Genomic DNA, 15,586 nt, shown 5'->3' on the forward strand with positions numbered 1-15,586 from the left:
AAAAAGTCCCCGCGCCATGGGGTACGCATGACGTAAGTGAATATCAGCCAATGGGAAGAGTGAAAAAGTCCCCGCGCCATGGGGTACGCATGACGTAAGTGAATATCAGCCAATGGGAAGAGTGAAAAAGTCCCCGCGCCATGGGGTACGCATGACGTAAGTGAATATCAGCCAATGGGAAGAGTGAAAAACTCCCCGCGCCATGGGGTACGCATGACGTAAGTGAGTATCAGCCAATGGGAAGAGTGAAAAAGTCCCCGCGCCATGGGGTACGCATGACGTAAGTGAATATCAGCCAATGGGAAGAGTGAAAAAGTCCCCGCGCCATGGGGTACGCATGACGTAAGTGAATATCAGCCAATGGGAAGAGTGAAAAACTCCCCGCGCCATGGGGTACGTCTGCGCGCGTCGCGCATGCGCGGGGTGAAACTGCTGGGGTGAAACTGTGGCTCTGCAGTCAGACCCTTCTCCGCCGCCGCAACATGGTTATATTTTTTTGTGAAGGTGCACGTCAGGCTACAGCATGGCATATACTCGACTCAGAAGTATTATCAGAGATTGAACGTGCCCCCGGACCACTGACAATCACAAATCACTGACATCCCAAAATAAACTATGTGGCACAGTCATAGACTGTAGACAGTACGCCTGCTTTATTATGTTAATTTCAGTTATTATTTTGATTGTAAAATATTTGAACTATCCTTACCTATTTAGTAACTAATTTCCAATAGATAGTGTGCTGTGAAAATAACTAAAAACATGGTCAGATATCATTGTGGGTACAGTAACTTCCCCATTATTTTTTACAAATTAAAAATAGTAGCAGTACCCCTCATTTAAACATTTTGAACCCAAACATTGTTTTCAAATGTGTCCTTTCAAAAACATGGTAACAGAAACAATTATATAGAAAATGTTTCCCACAGTTAGCTAAAAGCCAGAGATAACATCTAGAGAAAGTGTTTATTGTTCAATAACATACATCAAACATAAACATAGTGCATTTAGTCTTCATCAGAAGTGCTGGAATCCAAGTCAGCTGCATCATCTTCTGACATCTCCTCCGACGACGAGTCCATTTCCAGAAGTGGTTGATGGCTGAGGATTCTCCTGTAAAAGCCCTTGACTTTTACCATTTCTGCTTTTAGTTCAGTTTGTTTCTGAAGAACCAGACACTGTAGTCCTCTCTGTGCATCCTCAGGCTGGTCAGCAAACGAGGCTGTAAAAACAAAAGATTTTCATATTATCATAAACACACTATTCTTAAAGGTCCCCTATTATGCAAAATTCACTTTTGCATGCTGTTTGGACATAAATGTGTGTTGGCAGTGTGTGTACACAACCAGCCAGCCAATAGTGATAAAAATCCACTCACTCCTTTTACAAACAGCGCGTTTTTCTGAGCCCCAAAAAATGACAATTTAAACATACTGTAAAAAATGATCTGTTGGGTATTTTGAGGTAAACCTTCACATACACACTCTGGGGACATCAGAGACTTATTTTACATCTTGTGAAAAGGGGCATAATACGGGAACCTTTAAAGTCAATAATGACACTTTAATAAGTATTTACAAAGTAGGTTTCAATAGTCATATTACAACAGGGTTGTGAAATGAAATTTAGATACAAGCTTCAGGAGGCAGTTTTTATAAATAAATAAAAAACTGTCAACAGTCAACACTTGTTGGTGCAAGCTATTGCTCTCTGTTCTTTCCGCTCAGTACTGGAGGTTGAGTACTTTGGGCGGTGACATTTGCTAGACAGTGACAGCCTGTTGTGTTTATTACGTATCTAATCTAGTTTGCCTGGTTTATGTTTAAATTTCAGATTTCAGGAAAGTAAGCAGTCATTTCCCTTTCAGTAGAAGAATGTGGAAAAGAAAAACTCTAGTGACAAATTTTGCACAGATACAAATTAGTATAGTCCAGATCTGATATTTCAGGAGACATACATAGACAAAAATAGTGCTTACAGTTTGAGGAGAGAGTTGCCAGCATCATAGATTGTGCCTTCATTGCTGTCCAGTGTTGCTGCATTTCTTTAGAGATAATCATTTCCTCCTCCTTCAGGCGTCGCACAGCCATAACCTTCTCAAACACTGTTCTTTTGGTGTGAAGGTCAGCAGCAGCAGCTTCAATTCATCAACATCAAAACAGAAGACATTAGAGTTAGAAGTTTTGTTCTTTGGATTAATACACATTAAAATTATGCAAGAAGTGCTCAGATATAGATTTTATTTAAAGGGATAGTTCGCTTTGAAATTAAATTTAGGTATGTTTTAGCTTACCTCAAGGGCATCCAAGATGTAGGTGTCTTTTTTTCCGCAGTAGTTTCAATTTTGATATTTTTAGGTCAAGCCGTTCTTGTCCGTCAGTCATATAATGCAGGTCTATGGTCACTGTCTCAAAGAGCATGCACAGAGAAGTCCACTTTTTTTTTTTTACCTCACACTTGGAAGCACGCACGTCCTCAGATCACTTGGACGTGGTTGTGTACAAGAGGTAAAAACAATATAAATACTGTTTGTTTTCTCACACAAACCGCTCGTTTCATGTCTTAGGCCATCAATGTGTACTTACGATGGGGAATTGTTAAATTTGGACGATGGGGAATTGTTTAATTTGGACTTCTCTGTGCATGCTCTTTGAGACCGTGACCATAGACCTGCATGATATGACTGACAGACAAGAACGGTTTGACCTAAAAATATCAAAATTGAAACTACTGTGGAAACAAAGACACCTACATCTTGGATGCCCTTGAGGTAAGCTAAAACATACCAAAATTCACTTTGAAATAAAATGATCCCTTTAAAGGTGCCTTGTGTAAAAATTGAGGTAAAAATATCCAAAAAATGAGCTACATGCATCAAAAGAATGAGAAGAAATAAGGGCGATGATGTCATTAAAAAAATGTCAAGTTATAGTGCTGCAGAGATATCAACCTGAATTAGCATTAGCATTAATAGCCACGGCCCGACAGGTGTCGTAATACCAGTTTCGGCCATGGGAGGCGGTATGCCGGCAACATAACCACCAGCCAAACATGCAATACACGAATAACTCGCACGGCTTGTGGGCGTACTTGAACCTGATGTCAATCGTGTGGAAAGTAGCCTACTGCCCACTACTACATTCAAATAAAATCTGATAAAAAAGGAACAGAACCAGAGTAAACATTGGCACTGCTTTCCATCGCTGGAGACAACTAATGGACATGAAAAAAATGAGGTTTGACTTCGAACTTGCAACATTTCTTTTGGATTGGTAAGTAAGATGCTGTTAGTATTTCGTTAGAAGTTTGTTTTATATGTTTGTGTAGATTTTCGGGAAGTTATAACATAGAAATGTATCGAAGGCTGTTCGATAAACGTATATAACGTTCATAAATACAGTATTGTAATATAGTACACATAGCACAATCTCTATTGCTCTTTTTTTCTTGCCAACTACGTGACCTATATTATGTATATTAAATGGCTTTCCTGAGGTAAATCTGACATAATTGTTCTCCAGCTGTGTTATTGACCTCTTCACGCTGATAAAAAACACTGATTGGTCGATATTATGTATGAGGAATACATTTTGGTAAGTTGTAGCCTAACGTTACTGTATCTTTCAGTGTTCGTGATTTTTTTACTATTAGCTAGTAGAGATGATCGGTTCACATGCGCTAGGGATCTGTCGTGTAACATTTACAAGCGCCAAAACGGTATTTATTGTTTGAATTGCGTAATAAAATTGACAGAATCTGAGAGCTGAGATTTTTTTATATCATAACTAACCTGCTCTGTCTAGTCTGTCGGTCTCCATGTCCTCTTTGCCTCGCGATTTTTCTGTGCGTGAGAAAATTGATGTGTGGCGTGAGAGTGTGTGAAAAGTGTTTGCGTGTGTCTCACGGTGAATGCGTGAGAGTTGGAAGCTCTGGTTACGTTGGCGCTAGCTTGGTCAACATCAGCGAATGATGTCTGTCAAATTAATGTAATTCAAACTAACAATAAAAATGTAATATGAACAAAATGAATATGAACATATTCACTGGTAAAGGTGAAGGGGAGTAGCTTGAAGATATTCATACTCTAGAGTAGACCAACTCACTTTCTGGAGGTATACTGCCCCCATCTGGTATGGAATGTGGAGTATGAATTTATTTATTTTTACACAAGGCACCTTTAATGGGGAACTTACTTTCACTTATGTTGTTCCAAGGCCATGCATCAGTCAGGACACTGGCATCAGTGGACACAATTTGCTTAGATGGTTCAGCCAAGTTGTTGTACGAAATGGTCGCTGCCAAGCGTTTCTTCTCATCAAGAATGACTTTTCTGATCTTGTGACGCCTCTTGTTGCTATCTGCAAAAAAAAAATAAAAAATTCTGAGTATGTATGTATTTAAAATCAAATCCCGATTGTGACACTTTTAGCAGAGTTTTGGAAAATGTGCATTTTATTCCTTTAACCACCCTGGATAAGATTTTGTTGGGTTTTCTGAACTCCTGTATAGGTTACCATGTGCATTTTCTAACTAGGCAATGTCAAATGTCTGCAACTGTGACCTACCAGTTTGTTTGTAAAGGTTTTGGGTTCGCACTTTGATGATGACTGCTAGCTCTTCAATTCATGCCTGCAATGCCCCAAGGCTGCCATCACCTGGATCAGTTTCTAAATCAGAGTCATATTATTGAGTATACACATAACCACAATCATTCTATTACATTCAGCAATCATTCTTTAAGCATAATTAGGGTTAACCAATGGTTCACGTTCGCTCTGTTGTGTAACCCCAGGTATTTCAATGTCAAGATCATTGTTGATTGATCAACAATGATCAATAAGCCATCTCACCCTCAGCCCATTGCTGCACATCAGACACCCACAGCTGCAGTGTGTCGTCATCTACACCAAGCTCATCTTTGGTAGCATTCAGGATGTCCACTTGTTCTTTGAGCATCCTTACAGTCTACAATAACAAATGTCCTTTCATGTATGCATGTACATTATTTGTGTTTATTTTTCATTATGATATCAACATCACTGTAGAAAAATGTACCTTGGTGTATCTCTGGCTTAAAGTGCGGCCCATATTCTTGACTTTCTTTTTATTCCACCCAGAAGCCAGAAGGGTCAGCATGTTTGTTCTTCCTGAATTCAATGTCAGTACAAATTAATAATCACCTCCTAGACACAGACATACAGAGACACAGACATACAGAGACACAGACATACAGAGAGACACACACACACACACACACACACACACACACACAGAGAAACACACACACACACACACACACACACACAGAGAGACACACACACACACACACACACAGAGACTGACACCCAGACACACCAAGACACACACAGAGACACACAGACAGACACACACACACACACACACACACAGAGAGAGACACAGACAGACACACACACAGACACAGATACTGACACACAGACAGACACAGAGAGAGACACAGACACACACACACACACACAGACACAGATACTGACACACAGACAGACAGAGACACACATACACACAGAGACTGACACCCAGATACACACACACACACACACACAAACAGACACAGACACACACAGACACACACACAGACAGACACACACAGACAGACACAGACACACACAAACACACAGACACACACACACACACACAGACACAGATACTGACACACAGACAGACAGAGACACACATACACACACAGAGAGAGACACAGACACACACACACACACACACACAGACACAGATACTGACACACAGACAGACAGACACACACATACACACAGAGACTGACACCCAGATACACACACACACACACAAACACACACAGACACACAGAGACACACACACACAAACACACAGACAGACACACACAGACAGACACAGACAGACACACACAGACAGACAGACACACAAACACACAGACACACAGAGACACACACACACAAACACACAGACAGACACACACAGACAGACACAGACAGACACACACAGACAGACAGACACACAAACAGACACAGACACACACAGACACACACACAGACAGACACACACAGACAGACACAGACACACACAAACACACAGACACACACACACACACACAGACACAGATACTGACACACAGACAGACAGAGACACACATACACACACAGAGAGAGACACAGACACACACACACACACACACACACAGACACAGATACTGACACACAGACAGACAGACACACACATACACACAGAGACTGACACCCAGATACACACACACACACACAAACACACACAGACACACAGAGACACACACACACAAACACACAGACAGACACACACACACAGACAGACACAGACAGACACAGACAGACACACAGAGACACACAGAGACACACACACAGACAGACACAGACAGACAGACACAGACAGACACACACACACACACACACACACACACACACACACAGACAGACACACACACAGACACACAGAGACACACACACAGACAGACACACACAGACACACACACACACACACACAGACAGACACACAGAGACACACACACAGACAGACACACACAGACACACACACACACACACACACACACACACAAACAAACACACAGACAGACACACACACAGACACACACAGACAGACACAGGCACACAGACACAAACACACCTGCTTTGGACATGTACTTGGTCGTGATTGCTGCCCTGGACAAGAAACTGTTCACTTGCTCAACCTCTTCTCCAATTGTTGAGCCTGCACCTTCCTGAAATGCGCCTCCCCATTTGATCTAATAAGAAGTGCGTACAATAATCATAAAATAATGATATTTCTAAATTACTCAATGACTCAAATGACTTCTAACTTAGTCATTAAAGTTGCAATGTACCTCGCATTTCCCAGTGTGAGCCTTTGCGTGCATTACAGACAGGAAAGGACGCATGGACAGGAGCTTCCTCATCTCAGGGCATTGCTGAGCCACCTTGGACAAATATGGGAAATATTTGCATGCCACATCGGAGCAAAGGAATGTGATGTTTCCTGGGGCTTTGTCTGCCAACATCTTTTGGAGGAAAAGAGGGTAGGCAAAGATCTCCCCTCGAAACATGTTCAGTGCTCCAAGGAGGACTCCATGGCGACAGACAGCAATTTCAAGCCCTTCCTCATCCAATTTGCTGGTGTTTTTCCTGGAAGACTCCTTAGCTGCTCTCCAACTTGAAGATCCACACGACCCTTTTCCTGAGATCTATAAATTCAAAGATTATAACTTAACTAAATGAATTTTTAAACCCTCTAAGAATTGTGACTGTCAACAGGTTCTCAAAGTTACAGGACTGGATGATGTGTTCTGTTTGCAGAACTACTGTAGGATAAACTAGTTTAACACGTATGGAACCTCCAAATGTATGGATATAAAAAGCCTTTACTGTCCTTTTAAAATAGATAGAGAAATTAAATCTGAGCTTCATAAAATTTTCTAGATATGCCTTTCCTACCTTAAAGTAATCTTAATAAGACATTAAACCCTGGAGAAGCCTAAACCAAGCAAGTCTAATAAATATCATTAATTTCCTGCACAGGTTACACTTTCTTAGGTTAAAGACTCTTTCATTAAAAATAAGTCTCTATGATTATGTTATTTTACTCAAAGTAAATAATGTCAAGACAGCAATGAGACAAAAACAAATATTGAAACTTGCATGATTTGTTTGTCTGTGGATGTTGTCAACAAACTCAGCAACCTCCTCATCTTTCTGAATAAAGACACCTTCAAAGTTGCCTGGCTCTGAAGTGCTGAAACAATACAGTGAGAGCTGTTCAAACAAATAATGTCCATTTTCCATACACTGTTGACATGGGCTACAAGTTAATTTAACCCATATCTAACGCATAATGTAAAAAATATAATTTCATATGGAAAATTCTACGTTTTGGCTCCTTAACCTGATTTGGCTACAAAACATTTGAAGTGTAGGAACCAATAGTTAGGAATACTTTTTTGGTCTAAAACCCTAAATTTTAAATACCTTGCATTTGATTTGAAGCGATAAAGCTTGCGGTTTCCATCAACTGACACTGCAAGCATCTCTGGAGTGCAGGCAGGGCAGTCAAATGATTTCTCGTGGAATATCTTCTCCACCTCGTATGTCACAGCAACCCACTCAGAAAAGCTTTTGCTGAAGGTATCAGCTGATATTTTGCCCACCTTTTAGATTTAGGACAAACATAGGAAAAACTCTAAGGAAAGTAATATTTGTGTAACTCACCATAACCACTAACTAATAAACATTGCATGCATCTTCATTAAGCTTGGCAAAATTGAAAACTCACTCTTCCGAAGCGCTCTGTTCTTTCATCAAGCATTTTGATGTACGCCTTAAGTGATACACCTGGTGCAGCCATCTTAAGGTCATAGAAAGACTGAAAGACATCAGTGGTATACAGGGTGCAGAAATTCATGGAGCCAGGCCAGTATCCATCACGCTGGATGTCCTCAATGGTGGGGGACCATGTTAGGCAACAGCTGGTGCAACTCACAGCTGGCAATACAAGGTTGTAGCGGCCTGTAGGGAGCATTAATTTAAATGAATAAATGAAGTAATATTGTTAATTTACCTCAACAGAAGAAGGAAAACAGGCCGTTGTTTTTTTTTAAATTCCATCTTTAAATGGTTATAGGAAAAGATTGCAAGAAGATGTTGCGGAAAACACATGATAATGCACTGTAAATGTAGGTACTGCCACCTTGTCATTCTCGTGCATTACAAAAAAATACCGCTTGGATAATAACACACATACACCCACAGTGAAATTGGGCAAAACCCCTTGCATGATGAGTAATCATGAACAATAAGAAGGAAGGGAGATCAGTGCGTATGTGTGGGTGTAGTGTGTGTGACAGAAGTAAAAGAGAGACGGAGCACCAGCTGTGTCGGTGTTGTGCAGAGGTTTCCGCACCTCACGGGATGGTTGAATCATTTATCAACATTGATGAACTGCGCAAAGAATATTATATAGTTTTTAAACAGTACTTAGAATATACCCGTGAGGAACCGTGATGTGCATGAAATTCTCAGCGGGCACAACTCGGCACAAGACTGGCAAGCGAGTAGAGCAGATAGAAAAATGTCAACAATATGCCTCAGTTTAGCTGTAAGTGTACAGGGTAAGTTACATTGACTAAATAATAGAAACTGCAACTTCTCAAGAGGCGAAGCTACCATGTGTAAAATGTCCACTTACCATTTATGGTAATGACAGCCACATTTCTGCCAGGTGACGCATGAATGTTGCCTGTTGAACAGCCACACACACGATCTGGTCTCTGTATAGGTAACAGCCGTGCTATCAAAAAAATGAAATTGTGTATTGTTTAGATACCAAAAAAAAGCACACACACTAACTTGTTATGCAAATATTAACTATTTCTTCAACTAAAAAGATGCATTGCATAGAGAATTTGAAAAACATCAACATTTGGTTTCTTAATGTGAATCCAGTTACAAGAATAGCACGTTTCATCCATAGTAAGGCATAATACTTGGAAATGTTCTTACCCATTTGCTGGCGCAACTCTGACAAAGGCTGCCGAAATCCTCCAGTTAGTGACTCTCTGTTGTGCAGGACAAAGCGTGAATGAACAGCAGTATCACAGTCCTCACAAAGGAACGGGAAAGGCAGGCAGTCCAGACACCTCACTACAGCTTGTTTGCCACACTGGCACCCACAATGTGGATGTGGATCTTGGGTAGCCAGCATATTTTTAAGAAGAAATGGTCTGGCCTCTTTCCACTTTTGTGAGGACACTTTGTTTCTGATCTCCCACTCAGTAGCAGCTGACTCGGATGACGCCTCACAAATCACTGCTGTGTCCTCCAATACTTCATCGTCTACTACATCCTCAAGCAGCTCAAGGAGCTCCTGACGAAGCACCTCAGTTTCAGATCCTAACACAAAAAGAATGAAATAAATAAACTTAGCCAATAAACCAACTCTATTGTTTCAAATTGACAACAGCTCATACAATTCTACCTAAACCAAAACGGTCAAGAAATACCATCTAAACTAATAATAAAAGTATAATCTATCCAGGCAATTACAATACACTATGCTTTAATTATGTACCTTTTGTTAGGTTGACACTGGAAACAACATCAGTAGGTGCCACACATCTGGGATGTTCTGTGTTAACAATATTTATTTTTTTAAGGAAATACAGGTGGCAAAGACAGGCCGGCTTTATCAGAGAGACTATCAGTTTTCAGTACAATTCTGACAATAACATTTGGTCTGTTTTATTAATTGATGGTATTGCTGCTGAGACTCCAACCCCTTCAACATGACATAAGGAGAGAAGAAAGACAATCTGGAACATTGAAACTCCTTTTCACAGACTTTAATAAGGTTATGGAGATTAAAACCATGTACATATCCATCTTTTTTAGTTTTTCATAATCACAAAATGTGTTTTGGCTTTACCTGTGCGTTGATCTTGCTTGGTAGTTGGCGCTGAAAATGACATTGAGACCAATTTAGTAATGGAAATTGTTAAGTAAACAGAAAGGAGAAATATAAGTAGGACTACTAACCAGATGGCATTCCACTGGATTTCTTACTGGATGAAGGCCTTTTAGGAATAACAAACCCATGCCTGTCACGCTTCTTCCATCGAACAGGGGTTGGGGTTTGTTCCCTCTGTGCCTTGAGTTCCTTCTGAGCCTCACTCTGTGTAATTCAACAAGACACAAAAAAAGCAACACTCCAAATAATGAATATATAATTTAGGTGTAAAATAATTTTCTTTGAACATTTTGCCATAATGCAACACTTAACTTACCTCCAAAACCTGAAGAAATCTGTTAACATCCTGAAGCTTATCCTCTAACTCCAAATCTTCAGCATCAAAATTAAAACCACTCATTTTTCAACAAACTAAACAGGAGAGATAATATTGACAGAACACAAAATAAACAGATAGCTTACTTAATAAAAACCTACAATCAAATGCATCTTCATAGTTTGTATTCGGGTGAAAATGTAAAGTAGCCTAAAACAAATATGAAAATACATGCAAAGTTATAAAGTGAGGTTATATTGTCATAATTAGCCACGTTGTTGTTGTTTTTTACATAAATACCTGAATTTTAATTTTACACACTATTAAATTATATTGTAATTATATTAACACTTTAATAACGCAATTTAGCAATTTTAGCTAGCAAGCCCGTTAGCTAGTTTAAATTGGCTTATGAGAACGAGTCAACGATTTACATTTAAATGTTTTACTTCTTGAAAAAGGTTTGCGAGATTTTAGCAAATCAAACCAGACACGTTGTCTTTCTAAAACAGCTGTATAATATCACCTTCAGAACTTAAATAATAGCCAAAGTTTTACTTAACGTTACCTGCGTCACAAAATGCTCACGAACTAGAAAAGACTCCCATCAAACTCCGACCCCGTCAGTGTCTCCATAGCAACGGATTATGGGTAGTTCTCTTCTGCCAAAGATTTTATCGAGATTAATTTATTATTAATGGTGAAATGGTAACGTTTGTGGCTAATAGTTGGCTGAATATAAATATTAACAATAAAATAATCTTTAAACCAATCAATATTCATGACGCTGTTGTAAAGTAAAAAAAAGAAAAAGACCATAACATTTTCATATTGTAGAATTATCAATCACATTTTTGTGTTGAAATATATAAAAATAAAATTATATATATATATATATATATATATATATATATATATATATATATATGTTTAAAATCTGAAGAAAAAAACAAAAAACAAAAAAAACATTTGAATTGATTGGGTGAAGGGTGAATCCACTGGCTCCGTCTGCCAAATATTTTATCGAGATTAATTGATTATTAATGGTGAAATTGTCAAAACAATGAATATATGTATATATTAAAATCTAAAAAAAAACAACATTTGAATTGACAAGGACACTTCCCGGGTGTTATATCAACACTCAGTTCGCCGTGCCCTGGGCGTTCAATAGTACCGCGTATGGGTTTACATTGGAGTTAGTGGCTCTGTGCGTCTCTTTTGACGCTAATGGCTGCCATGTGCGTTGAAAGTATACGCTGACGGACGTGTCAAAAGCGTAAGTATATTACGCCCCGGGAATGAGAACGGGTTGAAGTACTTCATATACCAAAAGGCATAATTAGAATAGAATAATTGCATATTACACAACATCCCCCTTTATGCAACTTTTCTATTCCACAATTATTCTTTTATTTTCAAACTCAGGTATTGCATATAACATTGTCTGTTTTTATCATATTTTCTTAGTTTAGTATATATTTGTCCTGACTCTGTAAGGACATTCATCTGAAAAACATGCATTTAATGTTCCACCCAGGATCTCCTGTTTAACACATCTCCAGAAAGCCACGTTTTTGAACTTTGTTTTATTACGGTCAAATAACATCCAAATTTACTTGCTTCAGTTTACCATTATTAATTTCATTTCATGATAACATTCTCCAATTAATTGTCCCTCAGAGTCTTTTACACAGAAACGTACAGCCCCTTCCAATTAATCAGACACTTTTTTCAGTACTGCGGTATTACTACCTTCCCTTGGGCCGCTTGTTTCATCTCGAGGCTCTGACGAGACAGATGTGTCTGGAGTGGCTGATCCTGTCTTCTGAAGGACCCCATCAATGTTTCTGTCTATAAAATTAAATACTTTATCACATTTTATCACTGTTATAACAGCCATGGTATATTTACCATGCAACTCATGTATAAACAGCTTGGTCTTTTTTAATCCAGTCTAACTGTGCACATAAATCGTTGTGAAAAAACTTTGACCCCTGGGTGGAGCATTTTCAACGTTTCTATATCTCTCAAACACATCTGTGCTAAAATACATTATCAACTCGAATGCTTTAACACAATATTCCATCAACCATCACTGTCATTGTACTACACATATTCTTCACTTTATCAAAACCATTCTTTACATAGGTCTCCCATCTCAAAATCAGCTTTCTGTACAAATAACATTTTAAAGACAACTCATGCATTCATCATCTCTCCTTGCAATCCAACACTTCTGATGTCTTAACAACAGTTTTCTTCTTGCAGTTTTTCTAAATACATTATAGTCCAAAGTATATTGTTCCATTTCATAACTTCATTCACTTCTGCTTCTTCTCATTAGTTACAATGTACAATTGTTATTAATGAATAAAGTTATATTTTTCTAGATATAATAAATCTTTAGTATGTTGTACATGCCATGTTCCTCCGGGCTCTTAAAGGTCGTGTAAGAGTCAGTCTGCTGTATATCATGTTGAGATGTGCTGGTCTCTCAAGTCTCTAGTTCTCTGCGTCTATGTTATTAGACACATGTTGCTTTGTACAGTCTCACAACACCTACTCTCTTAGATTCAAAGACAGCTCAAGAATAATCAAAACACTATTGTGAGTATATTTCATTTCATTTGAATATTATTTAGCACTCAGTGTTCCATATGTGTTTTTGTTTTTTTCTTCAATTGGCAAAAAGCTTTGTCTTGCTTGATCATAAAACAGTGACCACTTTCTTTTGATTTCTCCTTTTATACTCCTAATTTTCCATTCTTTCCATTCATTCTTGATGTTTTCTAAGAATGGAAATGTTGGCATACAGTCACAACAGGGTCAGACAATAATCTGCTTATCCCTTGATTTATATCATTCCTTCTAATATTACTGTCCAATGTCTGAAAGATGCCTTTCCTGCATATATGCTTGGACTCATTCCTCCAAAATACTTTACAGTCCAGAATTTATTCAAATTGAACAATTCCTTATCCTCTGCCAAATTATCAATAAAATCCCATGTTATTTTGTATGCTTGTTATGGCAGATCTTTTGTCTTATATAATACTCTGGAATTTCTTTAGAAATCTCCCAGGTAATTATTACTTCATCGTTTTTACTTCATCTTATCAAGACTAAATGTATGGGATAATATTTTATCCATTCTGTATTATTTACTGTATGTACTCTTACTATAATGCCCTAATTATGAGCCTTTTACCAGACCCTTGATTTTGATTGGAATTATTTCCCCATACTGTACTTATAAATAAACTTTATTTTATATAGTGCCTTTAAAAGTAGCATCTCAAAGCGCTTTACATAAAAATATGAAATTAAAAGGTACACAACAGAGCAAGCAGTAAAAAAAAATAACCAAACAATTAAAGTAAAAAGTCAATAAAATAGCAAGCATAGTAATGACATGAATGACACAAACGCTACCCTAAAAAAGTAAGTTTTAAGGGACGATTTAAAAACACTAAGGGATTCTGCATTCCTAATCTCAGAGGGCAGGGAATTCCACAATTTAGGAGCCAAAGAAGAAAAAGCCCGATCACCCATAGTTTTTAACCGTGTTGTTTGGACAGTTAGAAGACCAGCTTCAGAGGAGCGTAGAGCACGTGTAGGAGTGTAGGGGGTTACTTGTCCTTGTGCATACTTGTACTTGTGCATTGCTACATCTTCCAGCGTCTAAACTGTATTCTCTTCTGATCAGTTACTGTATTATTCTCTGTTATCTCTCTATCTTTGAGTCTTAATTTCATTTTCATCTTTATATTTGTTTTTTCATTATAGTTATTTTCACATTTCCGATATCCTACACATGTACGGCCTATCCAGTTCATCTCTTCAGCTTTTCAAGTTTTAACTTGATTGCTTAACTCTCTTAATAGCTTACTACTACACATTATATGTAATTTACAATTTACCATTAACACACTCATTACGATTGTCATCTAGACATTCTTCCCAAAACTTATCTGTTTTAATACTTAATACTTAATAAAACTTCTTTTTTTTTTTCTTTACTGAATACTTTTCAGCTCCTAAAGTTACTTCAGCTTTTGATTGGATTCACTATACCATTTTAAACTAGGAATTGGATTTCTTAATTTCTGCACAGTTTCATACAACGTATACTTTTCTCTTGTATACTACTTCTTGTGATCTTCATTAAATGTCTTGCATTTACATTTTTTTTTTATCTTTCATAATGTTTTATTAGGTTCTAAATCAATTGTTCTGAATCAGTCAATCTCTTTGTCTATCACAAACGTTGCATCCTTTTTGTAGCCAGGATCTATATGTCTCACCTTTTTCCACAGTGTCTGGATTTATTGTAATCAAATTCTTATTAAAAATTAGACTACAACCCAGAATACCACCATGACTACTGCTATGTTTATCAATGTTACCACAACACTTGACTTAAACAAGCCTTTCTCTCTTTGTCATTGTGTTATTCTGGAACACTCTGTTAGCCCAACATCTCGATTCAGACTCTATCTCCTGAAAGATATAACATAAAGTTGAGCTCTCTGTAAGACATCTCTTAGTCATTAATCATTCGGCTCCTTCTTAAACACTCTTCAGTATTTGCTTCTGAAGTTCCAAGTTCTTGTTTTATGTGTTAGAAGATTTTTCTCTTTAAACTGGGCTTTATTCCCCTTCTAAAAATCTACTAACACATATTCCCCTTCTGTTAAGGGTTTTCTTAATTCATATACTTACGGTGTTAGA

The 15,586-nt window shown here is 38.1% G+C and overlaps 1 protein-coding gene across 1 annotated transcript; it reads right to left on the reverse strand.

Moving 5' to 3' along the window:
• Positions 1 to 1,100: 1,100 nt before the first annotated feature.
• Positions 1,101 to 10,948, reverse strand: LOC311087546 (uncharacterized protein). The gene is made up of 17 exons (XM_084120871.1): positions 10,853 to 10,948; positions 10,605 to 10,740; positions 10,495 to 10,524; positions 10,141 to 10,266; positions 9,573 to 9,962; positions 9,259 to 9,360; positions 8,347 to 8,579; positions 8,043 to 8,221; positions 7,716 to 7,809; positions 6,905 to 7,261; positions 6,688 to 6,805; positions 5,056 to 5,147; positions 4,851 to 4,965; positions 4,566 to 4,667; positions 4,194 to 4,358; positions 1,979 to 2,137; positions 1,101 to 1,222 (listed from the first exon to the last, which is right to left on the reverse strand). Exons 1-14 carry the CDS (start codon positions 10,934 to 10,936, stop codon positions 4,624 to 4,626), a joined length of 2,100 nt encoding a protein of 699 aa, XP_083976997.1. The 5' UTR covers positions 10,937 to 10,948; the 3' UTR covers positions 1,101 to 1,222; positions 1,979 to 2,137; positions 4,194 to 4,358; positions 4,566 to 4,623.
• Positions 10,949 to 15,586: the final 4,638 nt, after the last annotated feature.

The sequence above is a fragment of the Abramis brama genome (assembly GCF_963993115.1).
Source record: "Abramis brama genome assembly, chromosome: 7".
Lineage (NCBI taxonomy): Eukaryota > Metazoa > Chordata > Actinopteri > Cypriniformes > Leuciscidae > Abramis > Abramis brama.